At 42.3% G+C, this 18,073-nt stretch overlaps 1 protein-coding gene across 6 annotated transcripts in view; it reads left to right on the top strand.

Annotated features, from left to right (window-relative positions):
* LPP (LIM domain containing preferred translocation partner in lipoma) overlaps window positions 1–18,073 on the top strand; it is a 212,868-nt gene that overhangs the window by 128,578 nt on the left and 66,217 nt on the right. For 5 of the 6 annotated variants that reach the window (XM_054386024.1, XM_054386028.1, XM_054386027.1 and 2 more), the window contains one exon: window positions 11,972–12,095. In XM_054386024.1, coding sequence (XP_054241999.1) covers window positions 11,972–12,095 — 124 coding nt within the window. The remainder of the gene's footprint in view (window positions 1–11,971; window positions 12,096–18,073) is intronic. The other variant, XM_054386029.1, reaches the window with a different exon arrangement.

Raw genomic sequence — 18,073 nt, 5'->3', positions numbered from 1 at the left:
CCCAGCCTCACACAAAAGACAGCACAGAAATGCAGCTCAAGCATGGCCTTCTGAACAGGGCCAGTTTCTTCAAGCATTTGATGTCTTGAACAGTGCAGATCATTAGGTCTGCATGTCAGTGCCCTCAGGCTGGCAGCAGCCTTAGAGGCTGCAGCTGAGGAAAATCAGACTCCCTCCCTTAGTTCACATCTTAAGATCTTGGGGCTTTTTAAGAGGTTGATGGCAAAGCAAGAGGACAAGGGAAAGCAGTAGAATGGTTCTGAATCTAGGGACCTCTGTGTCTCCTTTGGTTCTAATGCCAAGCAGGGAATTTCTTATCCTTGCTCTTTATGCCTAACCTCAACTGGCTTGGAGGCTGTAGGTACTTCTGCAGTGCACAGCCCAATCCCCACAGCACCAAGCATCTATGCACTTACATCTGGAGCCTCATGACCACGGAGTAGCGTTTCATTCAGGTGGAAGGCGTGCTTGTGACAGACTTGGGAACACACACTAGATACAGCAAGGGGAAGCAGAAGCAGGGAGCATATGACATTTGAACCCTACATAACCCTTCCATGTGGGAATCAAGTGAGACTGCAGGTGTAGAGCTCTGCTCTGGGTGCCCACCCTCCCTGATGCCCCACCAAAACCACACATGCACATGTGTGTGGTAGCATCTGACCAATCCCATACTCAGACAGGTGGGTTTTAGTTGGTATTGGATAGTTCTTGTACAAAGCAGCCATTTCAGTAAAATCAGCTAATGCTGATATCTCTCATTTGCACTTGTTTTCCTGCTTGCTCCCTGCTCTGAGGATACTGTTAGTCCATCCTTTCATTTTATCCAGCTCCTTTGCACATTAGTCTTCCCTGAGCCACTCTCCATTATGTAGCAGGTGGACGACCATGTCTCTATAGGCTCTTGACAGTTCCTAGCTAGGTTTCACTTCCTTCTGCTTCCTCTCTGCATAATCCCACCCTCTCCTCTGATGCTGGGTTCTGTCTCAAATCCCCAGTTGCACATTGCCTTCTGACTGTTCTTCACCTCCTCCTGCCAGCACTTATCTCCTGCCTTTGTCATTCTGCCTTTTTTAATTGTTATATTTGTGTTGGAAAAGGTTAATTTGCTCCTTCCTCTGCTCTATTCCCATGTTACCAGAGCCCTCATTCCACACATGCCCTTGACCTCTCTACTTCTGTGACTCTTCTCCTGCAAGAGTCATCTCCTGCCGTGTCTGCAAGAAGGATGAGCAGCATCCACAACAGCTGTGAGTAGCACAGCCAACTTAGATCTTCACTCCTGTTCCAGGAGGTTGTAAGGAGAAGGCTGAGAGTCTTTGAATAGTGAATAGCCACAATGAAACTACTCACAGCGTTTTTCAACAGTCCATAAGCCCAGTTCCTTTGCCTCCCCTTCACAATTTGGCCACCAGATGGGATATGCTGGGTCCTCATCCTGTGGTTGTCTCTGAGGGAAAAATAATTTCTCATCTCTTGCCCTTTTCTTGCCCAATCACCTGTCTCTGATTGTGAGAAGTTTTGGAGCAGAGACAGTTATTCAAGGGAAACTTGGAGCTTTTATCTGAGTAATATGTAACTACCTTGGACTGTATTACAGGAAAATTATGACTCTGAGAAATTTCTACTACTGTGAGCCAAATGGGGGGTCATTTTCATAAGTACATTGGGTGAAATAAATGATAATCTAGATGATGAGCATTTATCCTGCCCTTTTCCCCCCAAGTGCAGTATGGAATTTGGCACTGCTTTGTTCTGAAATTTTTTTTCTGATTATTCTGAGGTAATTGATAACGAAACATGCAAGACTCTTCTAAAACAGCAATGCTTAGGCTATCAAGAGGATGTTCACTGGGAGCTGCAGCTCTTCACTCTCTCCTCCTTCTTTTCTTGTGTATAATTTCCTCTGCTCCTCATGGAACTGTTTAATTTCACCACCTTTTGCCCTACTGCCAGTGCATTGTATATTCTGTGTGGCACAGCTCAGCATCACAGGAGCACCTGCAAGCTACAGCTAATAACTTGTAATGTGGACTGCACCATGGGCTTGCTGCCACTTTCCCAGACTCTAATGTGGGCAGGTAGTCCTAGGTATGCAAGTAAACTTGCCTACTTTTGGTGGGCATCTCCATTCCACAAAACATCAAGAGGGATCTTGAGTTTTTAATCACCTCCAGTCTGGTAATTTTCTGAAGAGGTCATTGTTCTGGCTTGGGCTGGAGATAAGAGAGGCTGGGCTGGTAGAAGTGATTTGTGTGAGCTGCTCTGAGCCTCAACACTGATGGTCTGGATGATTGCTCCTTATAAATTAAATAATACTTTGAAGGTCCCTTCCAACCCAAACCATTCTATGATTCTGTGATGCTCTTCTATGATTCTACCTGACATGATGTTAGATGGCCAAGCTGAGATTTAGGTGACCCAGGGATACCTGCAGAGGGCTCTACATGAGGAGAATTAACTGCTCTAAGTGCAGTAAACCTTCAGTCACTTCAAGGTGTATAAAGCAATTCAGCAACAAAACCATCCATATAGATGTATAAAATACAGAAGTGCTCTAACTGATGCAGAAGTTAGAGGATGAAGTCTGATCTTTACTGCTTACATATTGTTTTGAGCTGTGCCAGTACCCTTTTAGTACTCTCCTCTACAATCTTTCACCACAAGTCCTCAAGGTGGAAGCAAATGAGCACTCCCTGTGACTTCTAAGAGTAGCAATCTTCTCATTATTATTTGCAAATTCTCTTTCCTCTTGCATCACTTGAAAAGGTGTCATCTGGAATACATTTTTGTCAAAGCGCACCTCGTCTGAGGGGTGAGCGTAGTAGATGGCCTGGGCAGTATGCGGATGTCTGGACTGTCTGTTGAGTTTCTGCTTCCTTTTCCCTCACTCAGTCACCTGAGAGACTGAAAGTCAAATGAAGGATCACTCTCAGCACTTACACTGTCTGACGTGTTTGGGGCTCCCCATCCGCTTTCCAAAGGAACTTGTCCTTGTTGTTAACAGGGGTTGAGATCCTTCTGCGACCCTTTCAAGAAACAGAGTCTGTGCAGAGCTAAAAGAGAACCAGAGAAGCTTTTAGAGCAAAAGCAGCTACACGTGAGGAAATGAGAACAGGTGATTCTGGGATCAGAACAGGAGTAAAATGGCAAAATCTTCTGGTCCTGAGATAAGGAAGAACTTTCTGAGTCCAGCAAGAATGTAATTTGCTTTTGCCCCACTATTTATCGGGTTTAGTATTATTCTTATCGCTTGTATTTATACAACAAGACTTGGGAGACCAGTGTTTGTTTTGAAGATGTTACAATCTTAAAAGACCAAATGTAGGCACAGTTTTGGCTACTATAGATAATTAATAATAGTCATAATTTGTACTCATTCAGCATCTTTCATTCAAGGATCTCAAAGCATTTTGTAATCAAGAATTCATTGAGACTCTCAAACTCTCTTGAGACAGCCAAGCATTATGAACACCATTTATAACAGCAGGGTGCAGGATCAGACTGGTTAAGAATATTGCTGAGGATAAAACTCAGGAATCCTATCCTCCAATCCTGTGGATGCTCAGTCAAGCACTTGCTCCAGTCTGAGAAGCTTCTTTTTCCCCCACTGTAATTTATATATATAATCCTTTAATGTTAAGCAAAATATGTAGTCTTCATTTAAGTCATTGGTGTCCTGGGAAGTGTAATGGCCCATGTCACAGATGACTAAAAGTGAGACTGCAGACAGTGTGTTAAACACATTTGGTTAACCATTTGTTTGCTGTTAGAGTTTTCACATGAAAAAAGCCTTAGATCGAAACCTGTCTTGGTGATGGAAAGTGATATGATTTTGAGTTTCTTTGTATATTAAAACAGAAACCCACTTTGCATATTTTAAGTATCTTTTCTAGCATATTCAGGCATCTGGCAAGAAAGCTATATTTAAACTGTTAATACAGTATGAATGCAAGTTTCACATGCAAAATTAGTACCATTAAAATGGTGAGAGTTATTTTTCTTTTGAAACAAGTGATGCCCCAGCACTTCCTTTTTTGTTACCTGATCAGGCACTGCAGCTGGGACAGCCAATTTTTTCACTAGGCGATGAACCTGAACCACAAGGCAGGTGGTGCTCACTGCACAAACACCCTCCCCCAGCACCACATGGTGAATGGCAGGGAGCTCCCTCATTGCCCTGAGCCACCAGAGAAGGCTCTGCACCGGGGGTGTGTGTAAACCCAGCAGGCAGTGTCATTTTTCATTGTCTGTGAAAACAGTTGATCTCTGCCTTTGTGAAATGTTTTGAAAGATAAAAACTTCAGAAAGAACAGAGCTTCCTTGGGTTTAGGGCTGCTTCTGGAAGAGCAGGCTTTAGGACAGTATGTTTTTTTTCCAGTGGTTTTATTGTGGCTAGTTTTGTACTATGTGAGCAAATACATCTTCTTCCATCAGTATGAATTTTGGAACATTCCTATTTTCACTAAGTGTGCCCCTGTGATTGTCCTATAAGTAGGCAGGTTGATTAGTGAAGAGACCATGAGCCCAGCTTTGGATTGCTGTGTGCTCTGGCCAGTGTCTCCCACAATTCTATGTCTTTCAGTAGTGCTACCTTGGATTTACACAAGGAAGCTCTAGATAGGTCTTGATGCTCATCATCTCCCCAAGCAAGTTGCCCTAGGTGGCACTATGTACCCCAAGATGTGTAGCCAAGGTGTCAAGAAGCAAATTCAAACCCATCTGCAACACTTCTGTGCACAGTTTGGGATTAAGATTTTGACACTGTCATCTCCTGTGGATGGTTATGGCTCCTACTTTGAAATGCAGATTTTGACCTGCTGATAGCAGCAAATATAACGGTTAATTAATTAATGCTTTGCTTTGAAGGCAGCCCTGTGAGCCTACAGTATTACAACATAAAGAGGAGAGGAGTTGATAAGCAGCCTGTAGGATCTTTACTGCTGGTGGTGATGCATGGAAGTAAGAGAGTGCTTGACTCTGAGCACAGAGAGATGTGGAAAGGAAAGCAGCTTAGAGCAGAATAAAGCCTTCAGCCTTAAAACAAATAGAGAGGTAAGTATAGGACCTCCTGATGTAATTTCATGACGCAGACCAAGCTCTGGCAGCCAAAAACATGGGGCTAAAATGATGCAATCTCATTATCCATACATTGGTATCATGGTGAAGTTCATTCTCCCTCTCAAGAGAACCATGCAGCTTGTGCCTTGACTTCCCATCTCTTTGTTTTTTAGAGTGCCTAAAATGTTTGTTGCAGAGTAAGTGGGGTTAATAGGGAAACACAAAGCAGCCACCCCTTCTCATATGAGATAAGCCTTGACAAGTAAAGTGTATTTCTGTAATGATGGGGCCAAGAAGCCCCAGGCAAGATCGGGCACTGCTGCAATTATTTCTGTGTATGCATTTAAGCAGCAATGGGACATGAAAACGTAGTATTTTATAGGTGTTCTCATTTGAAATATAGCTTAAATCTATTATTTCCTGAGATAACATGTGAAATATTTATTACTTGGAGATGTTTGGGTTTCTTTTTGTAATGAGCAATGGCGAGTGTTGCTCCATAAAAATCTAGCTTATCTCCTGTTAACCTCAAATTTATAAGCAAACCACAGTGCCTAGCAGAAACAAGGACTCTATACAATAGAAGTGGAAGCTGTCATTTAACTCGGTTGGCCTCAATGCAGAAGCAAGCAGCAGAAAGCAGTGTTTGCAGATTATCCAACATTTACACCACCTAGCAAAAAAATAACCAGCCCTTCCAGATTCAAAACACCGTGGAGAATGTGAAGAATAGCAAGAAAAGCTACTTAGTTTGTTTTCATATAATAGAATACAGTCCAAGGACAAAACAGTCGTGCTCATTTATTACTGTGCTTGATGATTAATAAAACACTGTCACTGTGTAGTCACATCACAGAAGCTTGGAGAGCTTTGCAGGCATGGATTCATTAAAAGAGAAATATTGTTAAAGCCATTTTACAGAATAATTAGGGCGCATATATGGTGATCCTATTGAATTCAGTATCAATACACAGCGACCACGGTTTTGTTTTCATGACTATGAGCTAAAAGCTGGGCTCCAGAGAGTCAAAATAGGTATCTGTATGAGCAGCCTGATTTTCAGAAGTCCTGGGAACTTCTCTGCTAGTTACTGATTTTGTGTTCTAGTTCTATTGGCTTCCTTTTAAGACTATCAGGCAAGATGCCTTCTCTTGCAGCTGTCTGCATCCTAGTTTCATAATGTAAGGAAAAGAAAGAATTAGGCAAAATTGCAAGCTATGAAGTTAAAACAGAAAAAAAATTGGTTTTTTTCCAATTATTAGTATTGCTTAAATTCTGTGTAATTTACTGTCACAAGAGATCATTGAAACTAGGACCTTAGCAGGATTAAAATAGGAGTGACTGGGAATGTGCATGGATAGCTAAGTGAGGATACAGTTACAACAAAGAAGTTTAAAAATAAAGAAAAATATCCTCTAGAGCTCTGAAGCAGTTACAGAACTGTTTTATTTCAAAGCAAGCTAGTATTTGACAAAGGAGTGCTCTGCTGCCAGAACCACCTGTGCTGGATTGCTGTGGGAGGCAATGGCGCAGGGCAGGTAGGTAGTGAGGGAACCCCAACATGAGAAAAAAAACCTTTTTTACTGTGAGGGTGATGGAGCACTGGAACAGGCTGCCCAGAGAGGTTGTGGAGTCTCCTTCTCTAGAGATCTTCTCAACCTGCCTGCACACATTCCTGTGTGACCTGCCCCAAGTGGTCTTGCTTTACAGGGGGGTTGGACTCGATGATCCCCTCCAACCCCTAGCATTCTGTGATTCTATGATTCTGTGAACCTATGGCTTGCCCCACTCCAGCATGTCCTAGAGGAGACCTCGGCCCTGCCTGCCCAAAGACTTGTGATTTCGGGCTGCTGGTATGGACAGAAGATCATTGGCTGTCAGAGGGTGCCTCCCTGTGCAGAGCAGCTTCTTCAAAGGATGTAGATGAATTATTCTCCAGCCAGCAGTAAATCCAGGAACATGTGTGTCATAGGGAATCTAGGCTGGATTGTCTTTTCAGGAATCTGTATGTACTTTGGCAGCTGTAACTTTTCAGTGGGAAAATAAATCTAGATTTTTAATTTTTTTTTTCCCCTAGAGCATCTCCTCTGTAAGAGAGATCAGTTGACCTTAATTATAAACTGAATTACAGCTGCAGGCAATCTTGTTGTTTCTCATGAGACATGTGGCACCGTGCTGGACTTGTTGGTCTCAAAGTTCATGATTGTTTTGGACAGTCAATAACTGAAATGAAAAATGATGGTCTTTGTCAGGCCATTGAATGAAGAGTGTGCCATGGTGCTATTTGACTGTTTATTTAACTGATGATCAGTTTTGAGGAGTGAAGTGAAAGGAAAGTGCTAACTTTATGCAGATGAACAAGAAGAAAAAAAAAGAAAGGGAAAGTAAGTATCAGTGAAAAATGTTTCTGGCTGCCTTTCAATTCCAAATTGAGCTAATTCTACCTTCTGAAAAGAAGATAATTTCTACATTTCTGCAATTGGGAATGCATAATTGAAGTTATTTTCTTTCAGAGAGAAGAAGCTGCTTCTACAGCATTTGCAAATGGACAAGAAAAATGACCACGTAGAGTGCACTCTGAATGATTGTGCATTCTTCATAGCATCATCTTCTGATGTCTTTGCAGATTTTGCACAGCGCTTTTTACCTGTTTGGGTAAAAATTATGTGTAGATGGGAAAGGTTCATGTCTGTGAACGTTCCACACTAACTACAGAGCTCCCTTTTCTGGGCAGCCATTACATGAGAAAGAGCTAATTACCAGAGAGGTCTGAGGTAGGAAACAGACAGTAAAGAAACACTGAATCGAGGATCAGCTTCATGTACCAAAATAATTATGCGATGTGATTCCACACGACTGCTTCTTTTGACCTGGCTTTTTAGGAACTGAACTTTAACGAGGAAGATGTGCCAGATGTTGTTGCAGCACTTTGAGAGTGGCCCAAGTGATTAACTCACTTCCTTTCACTCGTGGCATGAAGATAATTTCTGCCACAGCGTTTTAACCCTGGGAATGCTGGTGTTTTCCTAAACATCTAAGCATGTTTCCCAAACACTAACAAAGCATGCAGGACGGTGTTTCTTCATGAATGCATTTGCATCTGAAGACGTGGCTGCCGTTGTCGTGCCTCTCACTGAGTTTTCTTGGTATTTGACAGCAGTAGCAAAGGTCAGACTCAGGTGTTCATGCTCCCAAAGCATGGTCCCTCCTGCTGGCTTTTTGCTGACCCAAGCTCTTTTCTGTTTTCATGGGTCAGTTTAATCATCCCTGATACAGCTGTGGTTAACAAGACAGAGTGAAGCTCGCAGAATTCAGAAGGCCATGTTGCAGTTTGGCTCAGAACCCAACTTTAGGCAGCATCTAGCGAAGGAAGTATATATTTGTGTGCTTTCAGGCATCACAGAGGAAAGAGAATGCATGGAGATAATTGTGGTAGATTAGATGGCAAATTGGATTTCTAGACAGGCTTGGTCATTGTACAGATCAGGAGAAAATAGAGGAAGCTAATAAACAACAGCAACACAACTCTGTTTTGTCAGGAAAGCCAGAGTTATATTTTCACCCTGACCTAACAAAGAAGGAGGAAGGAAACTGTTTTGCTGAAACAAGCATTTTAGACTGGAATAAGGAAATACTTCTCTATGTTTGTGTGCATGCCCCAGCAAACTCAACAGCATGTTCATATGCATGAAATGCATTTTCCTTCAGGCACATAGTCAGCATGTGCCATATGAGGAGGAAGGAGATGTGCCTAGCACTGCTTAAATGTTGGTCCAAAAAGCATAGCATTTTAGTCAAAATAAGTTAAAACATCTCATAACATTGTGGTTGGTATTTGTTATTTTTGCTGACTTGGGGCACTGGATAAGAAATCTTCCTGGTTTGGAAAAGTGCATTGCAGATAAAATACGAGAGGAGCCTTTTTATTGTGTGTATGAGGCAATGTGGCCTCCAAACCCAGAGAAAGTCAGAACTGAAAACCTGCAGATTTTAGTCTTATGTTTGAAACAGCCCAAGCCCTTTTACTGAAGTAGGCATGAGTGGTTCCCCTGATCAGGAGGTGTGGGGAGCCATCATGGAAGTGATGGAGAGATTTCACACTCTGCCTGTCCAGGGTATCCTGCCAAAGCCTGGCTGGTGGTGGCCTGCAGATGGGGTAGCTTTGGGTCGAGGAGTGGCCAGCGTAGGTCTGCAACACTGAGTCCAGCCCTGGTGAGCTGTGTTCAAAGCTGAAGACACCTGGATGTAGGTTTTATCTTTGCCATAGAGCCCATCGTGATTATAGGCAAATTACTTCATCTCCATGCATTTTGCTTCCCTTTTCTGTGAACAGACAGCAGCTTATGCCTTCTGGATTGGTCCATTTATGTTATAAGGTCCAAAGGTAAAAGTGATGTTGCAGACTATGGGTGGGCAGAGCTCAGCAGAAGACTCTGAAGCATGGCACTTCCATGCATTCCTGCTGCACTGCTGATAGCTAATAGGGAAACTATTGGGAAGGGGGCCATCATCAGCTTTGACCCATGCTGTCTTCCCCATGCAAGTCTAGAGAAGGAGTCTCAGGCAATGGGGTGGTCATTCCTTTCTGTATGGAAACTGAAAAAGGTACAATAGATGGAGTATTTTAAGAGGCTCAATTGCCAGATTGATTTCTCAGGCAAATAAATCCTTGGCTGCATTTGCTGTGTTAAAATATATATTCAGGCGAGATTCATGATCAGCTCTTGGGAACAAGAGGGCACAGGTTAAAAATAGGTTGTTCCAAGCTTAAATGGTTTACATTTGGCACCTTTAATTGGCTTCTGAATAAACAGCAGTTTTTGGGGATTACGGTATTTATTATTTCCAATGGAAGAGTTGTGGACCATCCTTCTAAAAACAGCCACAAAGCACTGGCCAAAGGTGTCTGGGTGAGCTGGGTCAAGTACCTGGCTTCAAAACTCCTAGTGTCTTGGGTAGCCTTATACCCACCAAAATTGCATATCCCACAAAGATGGCACTTACATGACTTAGAAAGCAAATGCAAGTTCTGTGCACTGGACAGACCTGTCTGCCCATATGAAAAAAATCAGTTGTGGTAACCCAAACACATTAATGTGGTTGCATTTGTATAACAGAGTTTGCTGAGTTGTATGTGGACATTCAGTATTTCTAGATGTTCAGCAGCTTCTTCAGAACAACTGCTAGGCATCTAAAAATCCTGGACAAATGCACAAAATCCTTGAATATTGCTGAGAAAAAATCCTAGAGCAGAAAAAGTAAACATTTCTGGCAAAACCTGAGTGCGTGGTAGGTCCAATCTCCTATTCTCAATCAGGAAAGCTGAGCATATGGTAAATAGCCCTCGAGGGAAATTCATCTAACCTAGGGCTTATTCCAGGTGCCCTTTCTTCCAGGGAGCCATGCCATCCATCTCCCTGTGCCCTTGATACTCCTATGTTAGCAGGCAGGCTGCCGTTGCCATATGGTGTGTGTATGGCAAATCCAACACTTCCAGGCCAGGCAGTCATGCTGCCTTGCTCGTGGATGCAATGCCTGAGAGATAGATCAGGTCAACAAGTGAGGGAGGTGGTGGTGTACAGCTTAGCATGAGCCCTAGAAAAATAAATATGACAAGGTCAGGAACATGCCAGTGTTTGGTTTCTGGGAGTGGATGATTGAAGTATTATTGCTAAGCACTGTTCTGAGACCTTCTGTCCATTGATTGATGTCTCATTTGAAATCTCCTCCTTGCCTGAAAGAAAAACCTGTGAAAGCATTTAGTTAATTCTCTTGTAGTGCTTGAAAGCTGCTGTTCTCTGTTGAGTATCACTGGCTCAATAAAAATTCATTGTGTCAGATGTAGTCTCTGTAAGCCAGATAGAGGTGGCCAGTGTATTGTTTCTCCAGTGATTTTGCATTGTCTTTGTGTTTAAGTATGTATGGAGCATGAAAAAATGCTTTCTTGTATACTAAGCCTCGTAAGTTTCATATCTAAGGTCCAGTCCTTGATGAAGGCAGCAATTAATCAATGGAATCACTTGCTTTACTGCAGTGATGCATTTCATAAATAAGTTAGTTTTTGCATGCAAGTCTTTCAAGAAAGCAGTGCATGCAAGGAGAGCTGGTGTTAGCATTTTTGTAATCTTGAAATGACCGAGTTTCTCATTATGGACAAACTTAGCTTCTTCTAAGAAACTTCTAGGCATGAGGCTATTTTTGTGCTTCTCAAAATATGCCTGTACTTCTGCTGTTTTCCAGGGAGAAGACTCACTGAGACAGACTGCAAATAGTGTATGCCAGCTGTTAGTGTATGAAGGCCAAGAGGTCTCATTTTCTAAGCACATATTAAAACCTCTGTATGCCTAGTTCTAAAAATCTATGGGGCAGCTTCTGCTCTCCTTAATATTGAGAGCAGACTTTGTGTCAAAACAGACAATCAGAGAGCATAGCTGGGAGCTTGGGATTGTCTATCTTTGTCTATATCCTCCACCATGTAGGAAGGTCGTTCTAGCATCTTTATTATTGTGTTGTTAAGGGATGGAAGCTTTTGCCAAATACAAACTGAAATGCTTCCAAAGCCTTTTTCAGTGTTGGAAAAATGTTTGTATCAAGTTATCCTTAGAATAATTTTCTTCTTTATTTATTATTATGTGCTGCCCAGTAGACACCTAATTATGGGACACAGAATATTTCCCATTCTAGGAGGGTATGTAGCATTTCACTGGATGTGTTCAGGAGTCCATTTTCATTACATTAAATGAGATATTTACCTGTGTGAATTCCTTGGGTTTTAAAAACAGCAAAAATAAGATGAAGAATAAAGTTCAACAGTGAACAGCCAATAGACCCTCTTACTGTGGGTGAATACTTTTATACCACATCACAGACTGTTTGTTCTTTGTTCCTTTTTTTTTTTTTTTTTTTTCAGAGTGGGTATCCCGGCACTGGACCTGCAGCAAGCACTTCTGCCTTCAGGCCTGAGGATGAATTGGAACATCTGACCAAGAAAATGCTGTATGACATGGAGAATCCACCTTCTGATGACTACTTTGGTGAGCAGTGCTACATCACATTGAATCAATCTGTCTTTAGCCCCTCTTTTTACCAGGATTGGTAACAGGGAGACCTGACAGCTGTGCTATTAATGTAGTAACATTAGTACTGATAGATTTGCTCTCCATGCTTGGGCTGGAAGTGTAATCATCCATAGGAATTCCTCTGTAATTTCAGCATAAATCTCATGCTCACATGCTGTATGTTTACAGTCTTTCTGATTAGGAAGTTGAATTTTTCAGTGCCTCGTTCATTTTCACAACATATGTCCTTGGCTTCTATGTTAGCAGGCTGAATTCAGGTGTGGTACACTGTCTTTCCTATCTGCCCCATCCCTTCACTTTGCAGCTGCAAAAACCCTGGCAGTATAATAGCATTCTGCTCCCAAGGCATGGGTTTTCATTTTCTGTATGCTGGCATAGATTAAAAGGAAATTAGTTTTGAGTGATTCCAGTTGGTTTTGCATGGGGACCAGTTAGCTGAGAACAGAGTTCAGGAAGACAAATCTGAACCGGTTGGCTCATAAGCAGGTCATCTTCCTTACCTAGAAAAAGATAAGCAGCTCATTTCATTTTTAAGTGATATAGAATGGAGTTATCTTGGGCATCTGTAGGTGTAAAATATATATCCTGCCTTTATATAAATCAAAGGTAATATGGCCTCTGAACTCTGCATTAAAGTCAAGAGCCTTGGGCACATTTGATGCATCTTGTCTTGATGCTTAGTTTCTTGGAGGCCTGGGTGATAGTATTATTAGGAAACAAACCACTGCAGTTTGTACAGTTGAAGACGTGGATGAGCCATTCATTATGTGTCCTTTCTCTTCCTTTATTTCATCATTTCTTTAAAACTTCGTTTGGATTACTCCCTAGGTCTGTTTGCCATGGATTTTGGTTGGACCAAAACATTTCTTGCTTAAAGAAGCTTTTGTGGTTTGGTTTAATCACAAAGTCAGTGGGATCAAGGTTACACTAATCAACAAGGCTCTTGCAGTGGCAAGGATCTGATTACACAAGAAGGTCAGGATGTTCTCATAAACATTGCTATTGTAGATGGGGTTAATATCAGTCCACATTTTCCATCAGTGCCTATACCTTCTGTGGTCTCCACCCTCGCAGCCAAAATGTCTTCTCTATAAACAGTGATAGTCATCAGAGTTGATGACTAGGACAGATCTGAGGTGTAAACAAAGATGACTAACCGAAGAGAGGATAACCAGAGAGCATTTTCTGTGCTGCTGCATTTGATTTCATCTCTGCCCCTATCCACTTGTGTTTGCTCTCTGATGTTTTAATAGCAAAGCAACAACCAAACAAATCTAACTTGCATTTAGCCATTAGCGTGGGTGGGCAAGAGGGAGAAACCTTTTTTCCACTCCCTGCAGGCAAATGGCTGAAGCCCTGAAGCATGAGATTTGATTACAGTAATTTTCTTAATGTAGACCTGTGAGTGGCAGGAGCTGGTTGATGGGCCCAGCCCATTCTCCTTATAGCCCAAGAAGGTAGACAGGTGAACAAAGAACTTGGAGATTCACAGGATCCAAGGTCAGAAAGGATCTTGCCATTATATTGCCTAGTGTCCTACTCTTGTTTTCTCCCAGAAATGTAATTGAATCATAACTTAAAAAAAAAAAAATCTAATCTTATCTTAAAGACTTCAAGCAATAGTGAGTCAACCACCTACCCTGATAAGCTGTTCTAGTGATTAATTTTCCTCACAGCTCAGAAATTGCTTCTTGAAGTGGAGCTTTAGTTTTGTTTAACACTTGTATTTATGAAGCTGAAGTGCTTGGGTTTTGGAGGCTAATACTGTATCACTAAGATGGATCTGCTCTGTTTGAGAGTGTGGTACATAAAAGCTCTTTTTATCCAAAAGGGATGCATAGCTCAAAGAGTTGGAACATAATGTCTCTCAATGTTAGGTCATCAGTTTGGCTATCACATAGGAGGTCGGATCAGTGCCATCCCAGTAGCTCTTAATTTATCAGGAGACAGAAAAAGGGAAATTTTTGCCAATGCTTATATAAGCAATAGCATGGTCAAAGGTGGAATAATCATACATGATGCAAGGCAGAAGATGAAAACCAAACAACAAACCTAATTCTACCTCAGGCAGATGATGTTTAATTACAAGCTGCACCTGACTGATCTAATTGCAGTGAGTCTGTGCCACTGAAGGTCATCTCTGAAGTGATGTCCAGTCTTGGCATTCCTGATGTGCAGAGGAACCATGTGTTGGGCTCTAAGCATGCTGTGCCTCATGCAACCATTGGGACACATGGCCACGACTAATTATGTATCTCCCAAGAAAAGGAAAACTAGCAGTTCTGCAGCACAGCTGCTTTTTATAGCTGGATAAAAAAGGTGGACTGCCCTCATCCTCCTAGGTTTGTTCCAGAGTGAGCTACTCCTAGGAGAAGGTGGTCTCTGGAGTCACAGGGGATGAAGCTTTTTGATATGGCAGCTCAGACTGGGAGTTTGTACTAATTCTGGCAGTGTCAGAGCTAAATACCCATCTACTTGAGCTGTCAGCCAGTGCCTTTCAGTAACTTCAAGCTCATGTGGAAAGAACAAATTAAGTGTGGGAGGGAAAAAAAAGAGTCTTTCAACTTTGTTTAACTGTCTCAACCAATATCTCTGCCTTTGTTCTTTATTTGTTTAGCATAGTAGCATGGATTTTACAAGATTCATATGGCACATTGATCAAATAATCAGAAAAAGGACAAATGGGCAGAGACATTGACTCTGATTTGCATTAAATATCTTCTGCCTGAGGTCTAAATGCCATGGTAATTGTAGCATACCAGATAGCTGTCAGCTAATCACTTTTATTAGTTTGAATTTAGAAAACTGGATTTCAGCATATTAAAAGTTGGTTAAGAGCAGATAGGTTTTGAATTGAGGAATCTAATTAACCTTGCTAGAAAGCTGCAAGGCGTTATATTAAGTCATGAAAATAATTTGTTGGAATAATTACATTTGAACTGTCAGGCTAGAGAAAGGTCATTTTACTTGTCCCGTCAGCACGCTGGGATCTTTTCTGTAACCATCTTCCCTCTGCAATTTCACTTGCTGTACCTCTAGTTTTTGATCAAACCATCTTGATTCTGGAGTCAGTGTGGGCAGAGGGTAGGTTCCTGGGGAGGGAAGAGGAGTAGAAGCCACGGAAGTTGTCTCTTTACCCTGGAAATGCAGTCTAGTACTGCCATTAGGGCAAGGCAGCTGAGTTCAGGAACAGGACAGCCAGTGCTTTATTCAGATCTGTCCTTACTAAACCTCTCTGCAACTTCTCTGGGTGGAAATTACTGAATGTGATATCAGAGTTGGGGGAACCGTTCTAGGCAGTGATCACTCATGCAGGCACACACAGCTGGCAGCACAGCATGCATCATGCTGTGTTCCCAGGGGGTGCAGGCCCATGGTGAAAGCCAGAAGCAGCATGCAGGAGACAGACTTTGGGGTAGTAAGATCACAGTTTGCAGCTGTTTGTTGCCTAGACTTACCACAGCAGTGTGATCCAGTCACTGTGAAATCTTCTAGCTGCCACTGGGAAGGCAGTGCTTAAGCATGGAAATACCATGACTAAGTGTAATAATTAAAAAAAAACCACTGCATTTTTCAAAGTTAAATATACATGCTGAGTTTTCTGCCACACTTAGTTCTGCTGAAAGACTACACTGCCATAGTAAGCCTAAGCACTCTGATCTCTAGTGTGTGTCCCCTCCTACCCTTCTGTAGGTTATGGAGTGACTTCTCCTGGGAAGTCCTTGGCAGATCAGCAAATTGAAGTCTCTTAAGTCTAAGCTACTCTTCATTCTTTACTGCTGATTCAGTTGCTGATCTGTGGTGGTTTGCTGTCTTTAATCAAATCCCTTTTTATTACAAAGGATTCCCACATGTGTTAACGCACTGTGCAGTAGGGATAGTTTCTTTCTGTCACAGCCCTCCCCGCTGATAAATGTGATATTGTAGATAGACATGTCTGATTTGTTGAAAACTGCTTTGTGGAATGGGAGTTGGGTAAGGTTGAGGGAGGAGAAATGGATATTTACAAGAGATTAGGATGAAACTATCAAAATTGTTTGTTGGCCACCATGGGAAATTAAAGCCCTTGATTTTGTATTAAAAACAAACAAACAAGCAAATCCACCAACCAACCAACCAAAAAAAATCCAACCAAAATACATGCAAAGATTACAACTGTTCTGGACCACTGTTTCAAGTCTTATAGAAATGACTTCTGGCAGCTTATCAGTCTCTATCACCATGCAGACAATGCTGATTAAGACTGGAAAAGCGCCATCAGGGCCCCTCATCTCCTGTTGCTTTCTGGACTGTGTCCCAGCTGAGTCATTCCCCACAGCAGAGGAGTTTCCCTGGCTGGTGGGAATAAACTTTTGATGGTTATTTTACAATAAGCACTCGGAGCTATCAAAGGAATCACCACTAGCAGTCTCCTTTTGTAGTTCCAGTGTGCTGTGGGGATGCATGTAGGGAGAGGAGAGGTGCTGAGATGGTCCTGCTGAAAACAATCAGTTTGTGTACTAAAGGGACCTCGATTTGTCTCAGAGTTTGTCATTCAGGATATGGAATTTTGTTGTGTATTTGCTATATTCCCTGACTTCGACTGTGGGAGAGTTAGGCTGAGGTCCATAAGCAGGGTGCTTGACTACCTTTTCTGCTTCTCATCTTGACATCTTGTGAGGCCTATGCCAGATCCTTTTACCTTTCAAAACTTCTTTCCTCTCTCCCCTTTCACCCTATTTGCAGGGCACTTAATCTGCATAGTCCTTCAGACAGGAGCTGATTAACAGCAGCTATTGTGTGAGTGCCCCCCACAGAAAAGCCTTCATTTCTAATGTTTTCTGTGAGATGCTGTGTCACACTCAAGAATAATAAGTGTCAAGGCACTTTCCAGTCTCTGGCTTTGTGTCTCCATTAGCCTTGAAAGGCTGCATAAGCTAAAAATCCTTCACTAGACAAAGTCCTAATGTCAAAGGTGTTTTCTAATTTTACTTCTTGAGAGACAGGCCAAGCCTTAGCAGGTAGCAGTCCAAGATGTGGGAAAAAAGCTGGAGCAGAGGAGGCACACTAGATTGTCCAGGTAGTGCTTCCTTCAGTTGATGGTGTCCTTATTTCCTTTGACATGGCTCTGTGTGCTGAACAGTTCTAGTGTCTGTAAACTGAACATGTTCTTCATCACACTTTTGTCTTCATTAGGCATTTCTGTAGCCTTTAGGAGGCTCAGGTATCCTCTTTGTTCATCGGAATCACCACCAGAAAATGAAAATAAAATTTACCACATCTTGCCTGTACTGCTAGGTCATCTTGCCTGTACTGCTAGGTCATCTTGCCTGTACTGCTAGGTTGTCTTGCCTGTACTGCTAGGTCTCTTCTGAAAAGGTTGTCATTGAAAGATGCACATCATTATTGCAAGAGCATAATTACATCATAATTTTGCAGGGTAATGTGATGTGTCATCGTGCCTTTTCTTTTAAAGGCAGGGTTGATGGTGCAAAATAGCGTGTGTCCTCATCTGAACAACATCTGGGTCAGAAAGTAGTAGGTTAGATTTTCAGTGACTGATGAGCTGGCAGTCATTTTCTCTTCTGTAACCACTCACAAAAGCAGGAAGAGCAGACATATAATGGGGGCCCTTTTCTGCATTGTAGTTCAAGTTATTTTTTTACGTTCGAGCCATATTCTACCATTTGCGCACAGCCGCAAAGGTTGCACTCGGAGGTCATGGTGCGGTACCATCAATATCCAGCTGCCCTCTTGTGGCCTGCCGCAAGGGGACTCACCCTCCCCATGTTCCCCAGGGGCTTTAATTACCCTGGTAAATGGCTTTCAGAGCCTGTTTCTTCAGTCTCACTTCTGTCAATGCTTGCCAGCCCTGTCTAGCTTCCTTTCAGGGAGTCTTGTAATTGCTGGCATCCTTGCATAGCAAGTGCAGGTAGAGTTTGGAGAGAAAATGT

This window comes from Indicator indicator, chromosome 13 (genome assembly GCF_027791375.1).
Source record: "Indicator indicator isolate 239-I01 chromosome 13, UM_Iind_1.1, whole genome shotgun sequence".
NCBI classification, from domain to species: domain Eukaryota; kingdom Metazoa; phylum Chordata; class Aves; order Piciformes; family Indicatoridae; genus Indicator; species Indicator indicator.
Note: the sequence above shows the minus strand (reverse complement) of the source record. Positions and strands in the feature narration are given on the sequence as shown.